Source organism: Salarias fasciatus, chromosome 19 (genome assembly GCF_902148845.1).
Source record: "Salarias fasciatus chromosome 19, fSalaFa1.1, whole genome shotgun sequence".
In the NCBI taxonomy this organism is placed as follows: Eukaryota; Metazoa; Chordata; class Actinopteri; order Blenniiformes; family Blenniidae; genus Salarias; species Salarias fasciatus.
Genome location: NC_043763.1, coordinates 6,023,602 through 6,040,972, shown reverse-complemented (window position 1 = coordinate 6,040,972; position 17,371 = coordinate 6,023,602). Strand labels below are relative to the sequence as shown.

Genomic DNA, 17,371 nt, shown 5'->3' with positions numbered 1-17,371 from the left:
AGTAGTACAGAACTTATTGTGGACGCGCGCGGGTATCGCGAGACTTGTCCCATTATCAACCTGCTTGACACACAGCAGCGCTGAGTGCAGCCTGCCTTCCCAGGGTCGGACTGGAGCTCAAGAAACGACAAGGAGAAGCGAACATCTGGCCGCACCATCATGAGAGGACAGCGGGGCTCCTAGGCGGAAAGAAGACGACGATCCGGGCGGGAATTCGTGTGAGTAGCGCGTTTTTACAGCCGCCAGACGGACAAAGTTGAAAGAGTGTCCCCTCTTTTCGCCGCTCGCTTTCAGGCGCAGTTGCCGTGAGTTCCTCTGCTGTTTAAAAGGCTCCCAGCAATGCGTTTCCCAACACGGACGTGGAGCTCGGTTTACTGCGCCCTTGGCCATTCAGTCTCCCGCGGTCACTTTTTTGCTTTATCGTTTTGTTTTGTTTTTTCTCCCCACGAAAAAAAAAAGAAGAAGAAAATAATCCAAACTACTGCGCGCAAAATTACGCTCATGCACAAACTTTAAACACACAATTCCGTCCGGTTTATTCCCACTCCTCACCATCTGCCCATTTTTTTCTCCACCTTTTTAAATCAGCCCTCTTTAAACAAACCGACAGTTGTGCGCGGCTGCCTGATGAGTGCGCAAAAAAAAAAAAAAAAAAAAAGCCAAAGGAGCGGTTATCTTCTCTTTTATTTCATGCGCGCGCGTGTGATAAATCACCCGATTAAAAAAAAAAAGAAAAAAGTTGGAGATGCCGTGTAATCTCGTGACACCTATAAATATCCTCCATATCTGTCTAAGTTGCGTGTGTTTTTCGGAGTGCGCAGTCCAGAGTTTAACATATGGCATAAAGGGGCGCACAGCTGGAGGTAGCGTTTCCATTGCGGTGATGTCAGAGCAGCTGACTCCACAGCTTGCAGTGTAATTAGCAAACAGAGCACCACTTTACTCACTCCGCTCCGCTCTCATTCTGCTTTTTTATTTATTTTTTTTTCTTTCTTTCCACCTTATCTTCCGCTCCCGAGCGCTACCTTTTCCCAGTTTGTCCTGTAAACACGCGCTGCTTTTGTGTATATATACGTATGTGTGTGTTTGGAGACGCATCGGTGCGTCACTTCTCGCTAAATTCTGGGAGCGCACGGAGTGGGCTGACTGCTACTACCAGCCGGAATACTTTGGATCATTTGGAGAGTGGGTCCGTTTACACCGGGATCCGTGGGTGGGTGAGCGCAGTGTAGCGTGTCCTGCACCACTGGAGCGATGGTAGATTTACTCTTCCCAAGTTGGATAAAGTTACTGATGCAAATACACTCGAGATATTCTTAAATGCAAATTATGAAATCCTGAACCAGTTCAGATTTTTTCTTTTGTTTGTTGGTACTTTTAAATCATTTGGCTGAACTTATAGCCCTGCTTTCGATCGCTCCTAGTTTGACTCTGATGCGCCACCGCAGCCCAGTTCTGCCCTCTTAATGGCTTCATTTCATTTATCCAGTATCCTGTTTTTCCTGTTTTTCATCAGGTTATGAAGGAAGAATGGAGTTCCCAGACCATAGCCGCCAGTTGCTGCAGTGTCTGAGTCAGCAGCGTCACCAAGGTTTCCTCTGTGACTGCACTGTTCTTGTCGGAGAGGCTCGATTCAAAGCGCACAGAGCCGTGCTGGCCTCCTGCAGCATGTACTTCCATCTCTTCTACAGGGACCAGCTAGACAAAAGGGACGTTGTGCATCTCAACAGTGACATTGTGACAGCCCCGGCTTTCAGCCTGCTCCTTGAATTTATGTATGAGGGGAAGTTGGAATTCAGCACTCTGCCAGTGGAGGATGTCCTGGCGGCGGCCAGCTACCTCCACATGTACGACATAGTGAAAGTGTGCAAAGGTAAGCTGAAAGATAAGGAACTGTCCTCGCTGGATGAAAAGATGGGCGAGGGTTTGGGACTCAGCTGTCTGGACAGAGAGAACTCGTCGGACTGGGAGCTGCACAGTAAGCAGCTCATTCAGCGACTGCCCCAGACACAGTCTCAGGGGCTTCACAGGGCCCCCCCGGCGGAGGAGTTTGACATGGACAACAGTGAAGTCAGGCTGGCTGTCACAGATTGTGATAGGTCTGCGCAGAGCAGGCAGAAGGCAAACGGTCACTCTGGCAGGTCCCCGGACCTTGTAGGTGTCAATTATGTGTCAGCAGAGGCCGAGCCCTACGTTCAAACAGCTGGAAAAACAAAAGCTGATGTCAGTAGTTCCACCGTATTGCTGTCCCAGAGGTCCTGGGCTTCAGATGACATGGACTGTGCACTGGATTTGTCTTTCAAGCCTCTGTCTAGCAGAGATCCCTTACACCCCTCCTACGTCTCGGGACAGCTGGCCCTCGACAGCCAGCAGCAGGGCACTGAGCCACTTGTTAAAGACGAACACGACTTGCTGTCAGAGCAGGAGGACAGTGAGCCGATGAGCCCTGAGAGCCAGCGCTTTGGGAATAGTGCCAGGAGCTCAGTGGTGACAGGGTTCGCTGCCCTCTTCCCAGGCAACAACGGCTCCACAGCCGCCCTGCTCTCCCAGGAGGAGGACCTGATGGACGAGGAGGGGGAGGCCTGCCGGAGGAGGGAGGGCGCCCCGGGCAGGGAGTCGGACGGGAGGGGCCGGCTGCTGGGGGACAGCGAGGAGGAGGAGGAGGACGACCTGGCCTCCTCGGACATCTCCACCTCCAGCGGGGTGCTCCTGCCCCCCGGGCAACAGGTGTGCGTGTGTCCCCTCTGCAGCAAAGTCTTCCCCAGCCCCCACGTGCTGCAGCTCCACCTCAGCTCGCACTTCCGCGAGAAGGACGGCGCCCGGTCCAAGCTGTCCCCCGACGGCTCGGTCCCCACCTGCATGCAGTGCAACAAGACCTTCTCGTGCATGTACACCCTGAAGCGCCACGAGCGCACGCACTCCGGCGAGAAGCCGTACACCTGCGGCCAGTGCGGCAAGAGCTTCCAGTACTCCCACAACTTGAGCCGGCACGCCGTGGTCCACACGCGGGAGAAGCCGCACGCCTGCAAGTGGTGCGAGCGGCGCTTCACGCAGTCGGGGGACCTCTACCGCCACATCAGGAAGTTTCACTGTGGCCTTGTCAAGACTCTCGCCATTGGATAAAACGCCTCCCCACCAGTGCCACGACACACACTCCCAACAGCCCTCCGCGTTAGCACAACTCACCTCGGCAGTTTTTGCTGGAGACATATCCGTTGGATTCTATCCCGTGTGACGTTTCGCAAGCTAAAAGATGTAGCAACTTTAAAACTGGAGCTGTTTTCTGAGCTGGACGGTGTGGCGGGCGAGCGCGAGGGTCAGAGACGGCCAGCTGGAGATGCACGGGCTGCTAAGATTAACATGAGCGCTGTGAAACTTGAGCTGGATCCGTTTCCACAAAGGTGAACAAATCAGACGATGCACTTGTTTGTTTCTGTCCCGTTTGTGTCAGTCTGTCGAGTTTATTCATGGAGTATGTCTCCCGAACGATGAAAAGCATCCTGTGTTTTGAACCGTAGGTAGACGCGCTCACAAACGTTTATACAATCGTCAGAGAGAGCGAGACTTTTTATTTGTGCACATGGGAGATCAGAACCGTCCGTTAGTAGCAATATATGATTTTTTTTAACACTTATTATTATTCTTATTATTTATTTTGGGGGATTTCTTTAGTCCCTAACAAGTAAACTATCATAAGGCAGCAAAACTAATGAAGTCTGACTACTGGAATTATGATTTTTTATTCTATTTTTTTTCCATGAAAGAAGAAATTTGATTGGGTTTAAATGAAGGTTTTATGTTGTTCTGTACGAAGGCCATCAGATCACCACATTGCTTTCTCAGTGTCTTGGCTTTGCGTTCCCAGCTCTGTGCTTGCTAACATGAGGGCAGGATGATGGACTGGCCTTACATATGCTACTTCAAACTAGGCTGTATAATCAGAAGAGGGATGGAAAGTAGTTTATGCTTGTAACTCTGGTGCCTACTGACATTCTTAACACTTCACCGAGTGTACTTACTAAAACAAGAATGAGCTGTAATGCCATAGATATTATTTCTCTTTAAAAAAAAAACAAAAAAAACAATCAACAATCACACTCTCCATACCAGGCAGAAACAAAGAGCCACGGTTGTTCTTAATTAAGTAATTTAAAAGAATATAAACCACGCTCTCTTCTGCTGAATGTTTGAGCGATGTGGGTTAAAAGCTAATAGCCGTCACTAAATGACCTTGTTACTTTCTGGTATGGTGTAAAGAAGTGGTTTTCAAAGTGTGGGTGCCTTTTCCAAGCATGATTCATTGAAGGAAATGTATTAAATCTGAAGGTATAAGTGTAATGGGGATGGATGGAAATGATAAAATGTGCAAAACTGTAAACTCTCAAACCAGATTCTCCAAATTCAAGTATAAGATAACCTTTTTTTTTGCTAACAGCTGTTAATAATATCTATTAATTTGAGAAACTTGGAAAGTAACTGCACCTCCATCCTGCCACACTTTGAAAACCGCTGGCATGAGGCGTCCAAAACCCTCAGCAGGCAGAGAGGAAACAGACGAGAAGCGGACGTCAAAGCTGTGCCATTCAGCCAATTCTACTGACCTTTCCTTCCTTTGGAATTAACCGTTTTCACGTTGCTTTACTGTATGTGTGTAAGTTACTACTGACGAAGCCTTTAGCGACGCTGCCCTCGGAGGAGTCTCTGGGCGGGAAGTGGATTCCCTCTGTCGGTTCACGTAGATGCTGTATTGGATTCTTAACCAGGGGTGTAGTGCTAAACAGTTGATATTTTGTCTAATCTGTCCTGAGAAGACTTGATCAGAATTTATTTATTAGTTTGACTTGGTTCAGGGTTTACTGTAGGTGTAGTTTCTTATTTCTACAGGCTTGGAAGCCTTCTTGTGTCTTGCCTAGCGATCTTGGTACTCATTAACTGGTGTTTGGGGCTGTCCATTTTCTCTGTGCAAATCGAGTTACTGTAACTGTACTTTAATATATTGTGTAGAAACCTCTGCGGAGTATTCAAGATTTGTCACATGGAACATAGAGAAGCACTTGTTTTTAGCATGCATATAGTTTCAATACTATTGTCTAGGCTGCTATTTCTTACTATTTGTATATTTAATGTAAATACATATTATATTTATCAAACGGTTTGTTTTCCATGTTGAGAGAGTCAGGTGTCTTATTATTAAGGCTGGAGTCTCTTCCGTTTGGAGTCTTCCCCACCCCTCGGGGGAGTTTTGCTTCTTTTTTTTCCATATTCAAGACTTCACCGGACTCCGCCTTCGCTACGAATCAGAGCAGTTAATGCTACTCCGACCGCTGTTCCGCCAGAGGAAGCAGCGGTTCACAAGCACAGCCGCACTGACACGGCACTGGCTACCTATAGGATGGAGACAATACAGGCATTGTCCCCCCCCCTCCACCTCCACCTCCTCCACCTCCACCTCCTCTCACTACTACTACAGCCACCTACTCCCAGGTAGCCCTCAAGGGATCATTGTGTATCTCTCCTCTAGCTGTGGGGAGAAAAGCCAGTTCAAGTCCCTCTTTGCACTTTTCTGTATTGAATGGAGCCGTTGGAATGTGAGAAATGTATTGAGAGAGCAAGGAGACTGTAAACAGGTGTATTGTTTGGAGGCATCAAAGAAGGACCCCCCCCCCCCCCCCCCCCCCCCCCCCACCTATCCCAGCACGGGGTGGATAAACGCCTCATTGTTCCTCTGCGTGGAGACACGACCAGCGGCGTGCCGCACGTCCGTCACAAGTATGGAGAAATCAATCAAACTACAATTTTTCCTCATTTTCTGGGAGAAAAAAAAGTTGTAATTGGGTAAAATATGTCTGGAGGTCAGACGTAGCGGTTCACCAATATAGACACTACTATGTGATGTTGTCATTTCTCCATATTTGGACGTCTGATTGCTCGGTCAGTTATTGTTACAAAAAGGTTTCATGTCTCATTTTGAGTGGCTTTCAGTGGCGTCTGGTTAAAAACAACTGGGAAAACATCGGCTCCTATGAAGTGTTGTGATACTTTCAGATACTGTATTTTGGATTTTTCACATATTATAAGCTAAAATTCATGAGGTGAATCTAAAACATGTCTGTTTCAGTTTTTCTAAATGATGCGAGGAAAAAAAAAAAAAATCACTTTTTTACCCAAATGCCAGCTTAAGATTGAATAAGTTTGAGGCTGACAGCCATGTGTCTGAGACATTAGAGGTCAGATAGCCGTTGATCAAGTCTTCATGTCAGGATAGGCTTTTATTTTATTTTATTTATTTTTTTTAATGTTCATCAAGAAAACTGCTACTGAAAGAAAAATCACAGGTGATTAAATTGTTTCATTGCTGCTGAAAGAGACCAAGCTGGACTGGATTCCCTCTCAGATCGATCCATCACTCCGCTCCCTGACCTCAGGAGAGCTCCTGAACCACAAAACACTGCTGCGGTTCACACGCTCCCCCAGGTGACACACATCATGAATATTTCAATCAGAACACACAGGAATGTACTTTTATTTTTTTTTTTCCATCACTTCTTTGTTTTTAAAGGAACATTTCTACAAGGTGCAAGTTGAAGATTGCTTGATTCTCTAATGTACATGTGTACAGCGGTAGAAAAACTAACGACGTGTAAAGAATTCTCTGTTTTGTTTTGTTTGAAGTCTTTATTTATACCTCCAGGATGATCGCCAAATGTGCCTTATAGACACACGGATAGGTGTTGCATCTGGAGAAGCCCTTTTTTTTTTCTATCGCGTACCACTTTTGTTTTGTTTCTTATTTGCCCTCGACTGCGGAGTCGAAGTTCACATCACGGCGGCGGATTGTGAAACGACTCACTGACAGTCGTCGACTTTCAATCATATCAAATCAGTTCAGACAAAAAAAAAGCTAAAAGTCCATGTATCAGTGCTGCTCTGCATGAGATTACCTTCAGATTTTATTTTTTTTCTTTTTTGGGTTGGGGGGGGTTCAGTGAATAAATTTCTTCTAGATGTGTTCAGCTGAAGTCGAGCATTTTTGAGTTCGGGTTGCCATCAGCCGATACTACTGGGAACTAACAGTCCGTTCCTTTTTAAATGTCACTGTTGAATGTGAAACAGAGATTTTGATTGTTGACTTGAAACAGTGCTACTCTTAATCGAGGGCTATGTTCGCCTAACTCATGCTGTATGATCTTTTTACGTCTAAAAAAAAAACAAAAAAACAACAACTGACTTTATTGATACTGGAACTTTGTCCTCTGCAGGTTACAACTGTGAATTTGTGTATAATCATGAGAAATATTTATTATTGCAAACGCTTCTTGTGCAACATTTGACTGTCTCGGTTTTGATTTGGAAAAAAAAAAAAGCTTCTAAATGTCAAATGAAGATCTTTTTAATAGAATTTGTAGAAGTGCCATTAGAATTTAATATAATTTTTTAATAAGAAAGGTATATTTTATAGTAACCAATTGCTTCAGTGTTAGTGGTTTAGAGATTAGAGGACAATCTTAATGCAGAATTGACATTGCTTAGATATTCAGGCAATTTAATTTGATCTGTAACTGTACGTGCATTTTCTTTGCGCTTTCGGAGTGTGCTTGTGTGCGTGTGCTGTGGAAATGTGACAATCTTGATTTAGGTCTTTATTAAGATTATACATAGAAAATTAAATGGAACAACTTTCTCCGATTGTGTGGAGTTTCCTTTATTTACGAGCCCACTTTTTTTTTTTTACACTTTCATCAGGAAAATCGAGGCTGTGGACAGGCTGGCGGCCTGGGAATGCTGTGAGGGAGCTCGTATGTGACACACACAGCAGCAACAAGCGGGCAGACTGCATGTGTGTGTGTGTGTGTGTGTGGGCAGTGCTGCAATGTGTACAGAGACAACAGAATGTGATAACACTGCTGGTCTTACAGGCCATATCCCTCTGAAACCATAAACTGAGCTCAAGGACGTAGCAATTTCAAGATGGGCTTCTATTGTTCCCGACCTGTTGCCAGAGGAGATAAACCGGCTGTAGCAAAGCCAGCTGAGTCTGTCCTGGCGTAATTATTACTTAAACTCAACCTGATTGTATTTGCTGCAAAAACCTAAACCGCACACACACACACACGCACACCAAATGTCTGTCTCAGCGAGGAACTTCATGCCAATTCACTGGACATTTTCAATGGCGAGAACTTTTAATTATTTCCCGGCTGCACCATGAAAGAAATCCAGCTGCTCCGCTACGTGATCCCAATAGGGATGTGCTCGCGTTCCCACCACCCTCCCCCAAAAATCCCAACGCCCCCCACCCCTCCGTTCTGGGAATGCCATATAGAAAAAGGGCCGCTGCATCCATCCAACCGCCCCCTGCCCCCATCCGTGCTACCTCCACCCCCACGGCCCCCGAAACCACGGCCCCAGACCTCGGCCTCATCCCACCGCTCTATTGTGTGCGTGGGTAGTAGCTCAGCCAGGCTATTGTCTGGCCCCGGCTCCCCAGCACGTACTTTATGCACAAACAGACGACACGGCGGCGCTGGCCAGGCAGCCGCGACATAAAGAAAACAATGTCCTCCCAAGATCATTCATAAACGCCCCGGACGGCCGCGGCCAGCTCGCAGTAAATAAGGGACTCTCTGCAACGTCCACCGCCGAGGGCCCTCGGAGCGCACGCTGGCACCGGCAGCTCACATCTGCCTAACGGGGATCCTGGGCTTAAACCGCCCCAGTGTGTGTGTGTGTGTGTGTATGAGTGTGTTTCGTATGGACCAAAACCTTCACATGGAAAGTCGGGGCCATGTGATAGGGCTTAGCTGCAGGGTGACGAGCTGGGATATGTGCAGTGTAACTCCATGCTGTAATCAAACATTCCTTTCAGAGCCGGCCTCATTTGCCTGCGAGTGTCTTTTTTTTTTTCTTCTTTCGCGTGTGGCCTTGTTCTCCGGCGCTGATGGGTACCTGCACCTGACCGGACGCTCACCAAGAGGCGAGGAGGACGGAAAAGAAGGTCCTTATTGAAGAAAGACTAGCAGCTTTGGCTGAGTTGTGTTTAACTCTGCAGGGGATTAATGTAAGCCTGAAATGTATAGAAGCATAAGGTGTGTATGTGTGTGTGTGTGTATGTGTTTGGAGGTACTTGAGAGAAGTTGAGGAAAGTTGTAAGTGTCCAGCACCTCAACAAGGCCAGCGGTGGGAGCCCTTGACCTCTGAAGGGACGGACTGCCAGGGACAGCTGGTGTGGCCCGTGTTTATTTATTTATTTCTTAACAAAAGACAGGTGGTCACACTTGAAAAGGGCACACAAACACAGTAGCACATGCGCTTGTGTACATACCGCGCACGCCCGCACGCGCACGGGGGGAGTTTTCTTTTTCCTCCCTCTCCACATTAACACACATGCATATTTATTGTCCTCATCCACTGATTGTTTTTCGGAGGAGCCATTCCTTTGACTTTCAGGAAATCTGAGTCCCACTCTTTCCATAAACACGCAGTTTAAAGCCCACCAAACCACAGACAATGATCTGATTTCCACTTCTCATAAACAATTTGTGAGATTAAGTCCTTAATCACAGCTTGAATCCTGACTTATCATTATGTTGCTGCAAGTGCATAATATCAACTAGTGCGCTCTCACACACAGGGCTTGCCTTTTTTGGACCGGCCTGCCCTGACGGTGCCAAGACAGCGTGTCCTTGGTCCACTGTACAGCTGTCACTTACTCACACTCGTTGACGCATATTTATAGCAGCAGCATCACTGGGCCCGCCGCCGCGCTCAGACCACAGCTGGTCCCCAAAAGAATGGCTGAAAGACAAAGCCACGTGCTCCCGCTGGCCGACTGCAGTTGGTCCTGTCTGGAGCGCCGTGGGTGATTATGTGGCCCCCCCACCTCCTCCCTCCCTTCCCCACATGTATACCGAGGAGGAGACGGGGGCGAGGAGCTGCAGCACACCCTGACCTCTTTGTCCTTTAAGTGTCACGGATGGGGCCGCGCTGAAAACCTTGACAGGTGCACTGTCTTGTTTTCTGAATGCACATAAAGTCATCACATCACTGTGGCGCTGGGGGGGGGGGGGGGTTAACCATCAGCATCCGCTGCAGCCGAATGGAAAGACCAACGTTTCAGTTTGTGAGGTTAAAAGAAGTATTAACATAAAAAATTAAACATTAATAAAGATTTTTTTTCTGTAAACATTGATGCATTGCAGATATATACACATTACAGTCGGGCCATTTGCAGGGACTCTCACTTACCATAAAATGTGAATTAATGCCTACAGGGGGTTAGTGTATATGTTAAAATGTAAAGAAAGAAACTCTTGCATTCTGCAGCGGGCGTAAAGTGTGTCTGTAAAGTCTTTAAAGTGTGAGAGAGTGAGCCCCGTCACAGAGCTTTAATCACTTGCTCATATTTCTCACATTTTAGGAAAATATAGTGAACAACTGTTTGGATCTTCAGTCCATGACAAAATATAACTCTTCTCCTGATGTTTTTAATTAATATCTGATGTATTTTTCTGCATAATCTGAAAATGTTTAAAACTTATGATTTAGCAATGAAGCTTCTTTTTATTATTATGTCTCTCTCTCCTCTTTTAACATGGCAACAAAGTCTCCTGCTGGAGTTCAGAATTGGATTTAAGGAAAACATGCAAACTCCTCACAGAAAGGCCCCAGATGGTTCAACCCAGACTTGCCACTGTGAGGCGAGAGCATGCCCCGTAAAAAGCTATATTGAATAAAGTTCTTTTCTTGCAGGTTAGATGTTTAAAATTTGAAATAAAAAGAGAAACTGTGTTTTCACTATTTACCAGTTTTCATCAATGAGCCAATACATTCATTTTGTAGGTGCAAAGTTCATTCACTTAAAAAAAAAACCCCAACAACTTGATTCTCTTCCATCAATGGAACCATCAGTGAAGGGCTTGTGTTCAGATATTTTACGGCCATCTCATTGAGGTCCTTCCAGCCCAGAAACCTGCAGACAACTTGACGCCTCGCTCGCCGGCAGCTGTCTGCTCACTCAGCCAGAAGTCAGGCCGAGGCCTCGGACACCAACTGCGGCGGCTCCCAGAGGAGCGGGGCCACAACTGGCCACAATGTGACTCAACCGGCGCTCACGGGAGCGTGTGCAAATCGGCCCCGGCTCCTGGGAGGTGTGCTGTGCTCATCCGAGCCAAATACCTCCAACGCCGCGTCACGTGACTCCATCTCCATGAAGCAGTGCTGAGGACTTCTGCCTCCAAGAACAATTACTCCCAGTGTACGGCGGCTGACCCTGAGCGGCGGCCTGCTCCGGTGACGAGCAGCAGCCAGGAGAAAGTGATGACTGCGCCTCAAGGTCGTGTCCAGCAGGGGTAATTGTAGCCAAATTGTCTGCAGCTAAAGGCCCGGTTGTGCTCAACCTCTGGGTCGTCTTGTTTTAATAAATAAATTCGATAGCAGGATTCTCAAGGTCAGGCCCGCTCAGCCTGGATCGGAATTTCATTATCATTGCCAAGCGGAGACAAAACTTACACACTTCTGACTAAAAGGTTGAAACTGTGCCTCTTCAGCACAGTGAGACCAAATTGCTCACCCACTGAGAACCCCCCCTCTTCTACAAGGAACTCATCTTTCAAGCCAGGGCCTGATGTGTGCTGCCCCCTGCTGATTTGTGTAACTACAACGCAGCATAGCTGTGAAACCTTCTGGATATCTGGCACACCAAAAAAATACTTTGATCCATCCATCTTCAAAGCCCTGATCTCACAGCCCTTCGGCAAAAGCGCTTCCAGAAGATTCCCTTGATCCTCGTGACATGCTGCCATAATTTTGAACATGTTCGGGGAAAAATGGGTAAAATAGCGTGAGAATTGTTGCAGGTAAACTCAACAAATCTGAGGAAGTCGCTGGAGGAAAGTCGACTCTGTCAGCTCCTCATCCAGAGTAACACGAGGAAAAAAAAAATCCAATTTAAAAAAGACGTCAGCTGACGATAGGATTGATGAGACCGCTGTATTTTAAAGAGAAGTCTGGAATCCTGCCTCAAAATGTGTGAAACTTGCAGGCAAAAATTAGCTCCAGAAGTCAACAGGGTTCTGTGCGAAGTTTTAAATCACTGTGCGAATCGCAGCCAATCCAAATGTTTTCTTGTACTTTTCACATCTCCAGTCCCGAGAGGTCAGTGCAGTCAGAAAGCCTCAATCAAACCTCTCACATACTGTATCACTTAAAGCAATTGCATATTCAAAAAGTCAAGTTTATTTCAGTTACATTTGGAATAGCATACATATATACACACACACACACACACACACATCTGGATCACATATAAAAAAAAAAAGAGGTATAAAAAGGCAGTCGATATATCTCATTCATGTGGGGCGTCTATATAAATTCAAGCTTCAAGTTCTGACGGCTGCTCAGGTCTTCCTTTACGTAGAGCAGCTGCAGCAGAGTACTTCATCATAACGCCCGCTGTAGCTGTGGAATAAACAAAATATTCAAGGTTATTATGTAAAAGAAAAAAAGAAAAATTAGCTTCAGAGCACTTTGACATGAAGAGCTTAACTCGTAGAACAAACAACAGCTAGTCTTTAACATATAACATCATTAAAACTAAGGGTATCAAATGTAAATCTAGGTTTTAATAAGATCTACTCCTAATTTCAAGATGTGTCAGGATATCTGTGAGAATCTTTCAGGATAAGGACAGGAGGCGGCGTACTCTATGATGGTGCAGACCGAGCAGCAGAGGCTGGAGCAGCTGGAGCACAGCCGGGTGCAGGAGGAACAGGTTTGGCGGTCACACTGCGAGCACACGGTCCGGGACCCCTGGCTCTTCTGACACACACAGCAGCCTGAGGGAACCGCTGCTGCACCTACAGAGCCAAACACACAACACTGAAATCTTTAACCGAGAGCAACGCTTTAACCACGTTTGGGGAAACACTGACATCTAGTGGCGAAAGGAGGGAATTACTCCGATTCATCACAACAAGAGGGCAATGTTTTCTTAAATACATTAAAAACAGCCTTATATGCTATCTGATTCCTATGCTGACCAAATACAAAAATAAACATGTCATGGAGGCTTCTACTAACATTTCATTTATTAGGGAATTCATGCAATTTAAAAGATTGAACAAAAATAAAATTCTTAATGCACACAAACTGGGTGACAAAACTATTATCTCCGAACTACATCAGGAATGAGTTATAACTTAAAGTAACACTAAGGAACTTTCAGTTTCCGTTGATTTTGGCGGCGCCAGTGGACAAAAGCGGTAGTGTTTTGCCTAAAGGAATACTACAGTTCCCATGAGGACTAGTGCGTGACGTTGTAAAATGCTGCTCCCGGTGGCATGCTGTCAGACTGAACTCGCCTACATTTGTTTCTAGTGGCTGTGTGAAGGACGGATAGCGACGAGGTAATGAATCTAATGGTGGCTAAACAATATTATATCATAATGTGACGCATGCCGTGTGCTGGGTTCCTACCACCCTCCTCACAGTTTCTTAGTCCAAGTGAAAGCAATACTGACGCCCTCAGCCCGTGACAGAGGGGTCATTCAACCCGTTGTAAGTCGATGTATCATCAGAAAAGATATTAAAATGTTTTATTAAGGTTGAAAAGTTCCTTAGTGTCGCTTTAAGGTCAGGACAGGGAAAGAAATTACATCAACTGAGGATAAGTGCGTACAACCTTCATAATAGACACATGGTTGCAGCAGGTTGTTTTTTAAAAAGCCTCCGATAGTTCTTTTGTAATCCTGCTGTAGTTACTGACGAGCTTGATTAAGTTTAATAGTGAGGGGACAGAATATGGATTTCTAAGTTTTCACATGTTTGACCCTCATTTGTTGTCAGTCCTGGTGGAGATTCTCATCCAAGCGATTGTCTACCCTGACACTATGCTCAGGTTAAAGCCGGAACTGATCAGCCAATGTGGACAAATGTGATTTAAAAATGTGCTTCACCTATTTCTTAATACATGTTAAAGTAATGACACAAAAGGAAATTGTGTATTTTCACCAAAATTCCACAATTGTGCTCAGAAAAAGCAAGAATTAGAGATGTGCTTGCTAAATGTTCAAATATTGAAAACAAACTTACAGTGAATCACTGCTAACAACTAAGTCTCCTTTCAAGGATGAACATTCACTGTCATTAAGGGTGAACTTTGTATCTTTAACTATTCAGGAGCTTGTAAGAGACTTCCCTCTGTGTGACACCGTGCCTCGGAAACTGCTTCTACAACAGCTTCGATGAACCCTGCTGCAGACGGCAAATGAGCGGTCTGTATTATATCCAACCATGTAAGATAAAGATAAGCAATTAAATTGATGGGACTTCTGAGCATTCATTCCTCACAACCTTTCACTACTGCCTTTGGTCAGCACATCATCCAAAAAGGTCAGGTGATTTTCCTTTCGAAGCGAGATTGTATGTGTATTTTGTGGCATTACATTCCTGTGAAAACAGGTGTATTTTTAGGAGACTGCTGTTTACTCACAGTATAGAAAAACTCCAAAACAACAAACATATTTGGTTCATTCTGTCTGTGAACTGATGTCAGCTGCGGTTATTCCCTGTTGTATAAAGTCGTGATGGATCGATGGCAGGAGGACTGAATACGTTTGACCTGATTCTTCTGCTGGGTGCTCATTAATGCAGGTGGCTGTGGGGATTCTCTCATCCTCTGAATGCATGCGTACTGTGACCCTCAGGTCAGGCTCACCTGGAGCTGCAGTCCCTCTCGTCAGTCTCCCATCGTGTCCGATCAGTGTCTGTCCTCTCAGCAGAGAGTGGCTGCTGACAGGGGGGTCGGCTTGTTTCTCCTCTCCTGTCCATATTGAGCCCATCACCGCCTTGGCTCCCACGAAGAGCAAATTCTTCGTTTTGGCTGGGAGGAGGAAAAAAATTCTACTCGTGAGAGGAATCAAACGTGACAGCTGGCAAACAGAGGACACTTTGTGCCCAAATAAAAAGTTCAGACTGCCAAGTTGTGTAAGAACACATTGTTCAATTATGGCGATATTAGGCCAACCCAAACGAACCTCAGTTAAACACTCATGTCGGACGACACAGCTGACCCATACACACATTCTTGTATCATGTTTAAGAGACTGATCTGCGCCCCAACACTACTTGTGGATGTGCGCAACGTCGAAGCTAACATGAGCTAACGCTACATAGTAGCCACACTCACACTTACCGTATATTTCCTGCCTGTATGTGTTCCCAAACACGCCGTATTTGCTCAACTCCGACTGCCCTATGTGTATCTTGTACTGGGAAGAAAAGGTTTCTGGGAATGGATAGGCTCGTTTCGGCATATTTGGCTGTTAAAAAGCGCTGCGCTCCCAGAGCCCGCTACTTGTTTTCACGCTGAGTTGTTTGCGGGAAAATTACAAGAAGGTGGAAAAAAAACGAGCCAATCACAGGCATGTTTTATTGTCACGTGAAAACTGTAAGCCAATCAGACATCGAGTAATATGTCACGTGGCTAGGTTGATATAAACTTCGCTCAACGCATGGTGCGTTCAAAGACCACGTTCTGTGTCGTATTTTGTTACATTATATATTGAATGTAAAAAACACGTGCTTGTGGGGCACAAAACAAGAAATAAAACATTTCCAGATACAAAACTGTGAAATAGTGCTTTATACTAAACTCTGAATTGCGTTGATTGTCATCCAGATATGACAATTATTTTTAATACCATCAGGAACTTTCAGGCCTATTTGAATATATATATATATATATATATATATATATATATATATATATATATATATATATATATATATATATATATATATATATATATATACACACACACACATATATATATATATATATATATATATATATATATATATATATATATGTGTGTGTGTGTGTGTGTGTGTGTGTGTGTGTGTGTGTGTGTGTGTGTGTGTGTGAGTAGATATAGATATATATATGTATATATTCATTAAGGTTGAAGTCTTTCTCTTTTTAACAACCACTCCAAGCGTAAACTTTAACTCCAGTACAACATTCATCCATCCATCCATCCATCCATTTTCCACCATTTATTCGGGACCGGGTCGCGGGAGCAGCAGTCTAAGCAGAGATATCCAGACTACCCTGTCCCCAGACACTTCCTCCAGCTCTTCCGGGAGGATCCCAAGGCGTTCTCAGGCCAACAAAGAGACATAGTCTCTCCAGCGTGTCCTAGGTCTTCCCCGGGGTCTCCTCCCAGTGTGACATGCCCGGAACACCTCTCCAGGGAGGCGTCCAGGAGGCATCCTAAAGAGGTGCCCAAGCCACCTCAGCTGGCTCCTCTGGAAGTGGAGGAGTAGTGGCTCTACTCTGAGCTCCTCCCTGGTGACTGAACTCCTCACCCTATCTCTAAGGGAGCGCCCAGTCACCCTACAGAGGAAGCTCATTTCAGCCACTTGTGTCCAGGATCTTGTCCTTTTGGTCATGACACAAAGCACATGACAATAGGTGAGGGTGGGAACATAGATTGACCGGTAAATTGAGAGCTTTGCCTTTCGGCTCAGCTCCTTCTTCACCACAATGGACCAATACAATGATCGCATCACTGCAGATGCTGCACCGATCCGCCTGTCAATCTCACGCTCCATCCATCCCCCACTCATGAACAAGACCCCAAGATACCTAAACTCCTCCACTTGGGCCAGAGTCTCTCCACTGACCTGGAGGGGACAAGCCACCTTTTTCTGGTCGAGGACCATGACCTCGGATTTGGAGGTGCTGGTCCTCATCCCTGTCCCTTCACACTCGCCTGTGAACCACCCCAGTGCATGCTGCAGGTCCGGGTTCGATGGAGCCAACAGGACAACATCATCTGCAAAAAGCAGAGATGAAATTCTGTGGTTCCCGAACCGGACCCCCTCCAGCCCCTGGCTGCACCTAGAAATTCTGTCCATAAAGAATATGAACAGAACCGGTGACAAAGGGCAGCCCTGCTGGAGTCCAACATGCACCGGGAACAAGTCCGACTTACTGCCGGCAATGCGGACCAGACTCCTACTCCGGTCATACAGAGACCGGACGGCCCTTAACAAGGGGCCCCGTACTCCGTATTCCCGAAGCACCTCCCACAAGACACCATGAGGGACGCGGTCGAACGCCTTCTCCAAGTCCACAAAACACATGTGAACTGGTTGGGCGAACTCCCACAAACCCTAGAGTACCCTATAGAGGGTATAGAGCTGGTCCAGTGTTCCGCGACCAGGACAAAAACCGCATTGTTCCTCCAGGATCTGAGGTTCAACTATCGGTCGAATTCTCCTCTCCAGTACCCTGGTATAGACTTTCCCAGGGAGGCTGAGGAGTGTGATCCCCCTATAGTCGGAGCACACCCTCCGGCCCCCCTTTCTG

At 46.1% G+C, this 17,371-nt stretch overlaps 2 protein-coding genes across 2 annotated transcripts; one reads left to right on the top strand and one right to left on the bottom strand.

The window, feature by feature from the left end:
* On the top strand, positions 1–7,425 carry zbtb42 (zinc finger and BTB domain containing 42). Its single transcript, XM_030116339.1, has 2 exons — positions 1–218; positions 1,517–7,425. The coding sequence occupies exon 2, from the start codon at positions 1,531–1,533 to the stop codon at positions 3,121–3,123; it is 1,593 nt and encodes a 530-aa protein (XP_029972199.1). The 5' UTR covers positions 1–218; positions 1,517–1,530; the 3' UTR covers positions 3,124–7,425.
* A 4,791-nt stretch (positions 7,426–12,216) lies between these two features.
* Positions 12,217–15,375, bottom strand: siva1 (SIVA1, apoptosis-inducing factor). Its single transcript, XM_030116341.1, has 4 exons — positions 15,191–15,375; positions 14,714–14,878; positions 12,701–12,854; positions 12,217–12,456 (listed from the first exon to the last, which is right to left on the bottom strand). Exons 1-4 carry the CDS (start codon positions 15,309–15,311, stop codon positions 12,408–12,410), a joined length of 489 nt encoding a protein of 162 aa, XP_029972201.1. The 5' UTR covers positions 15,312–15,375; the 3' UTR covers positions 12,217–12,407.
* Positions 15,376–17,371: the final 1,996 nt, after the last annotated feature.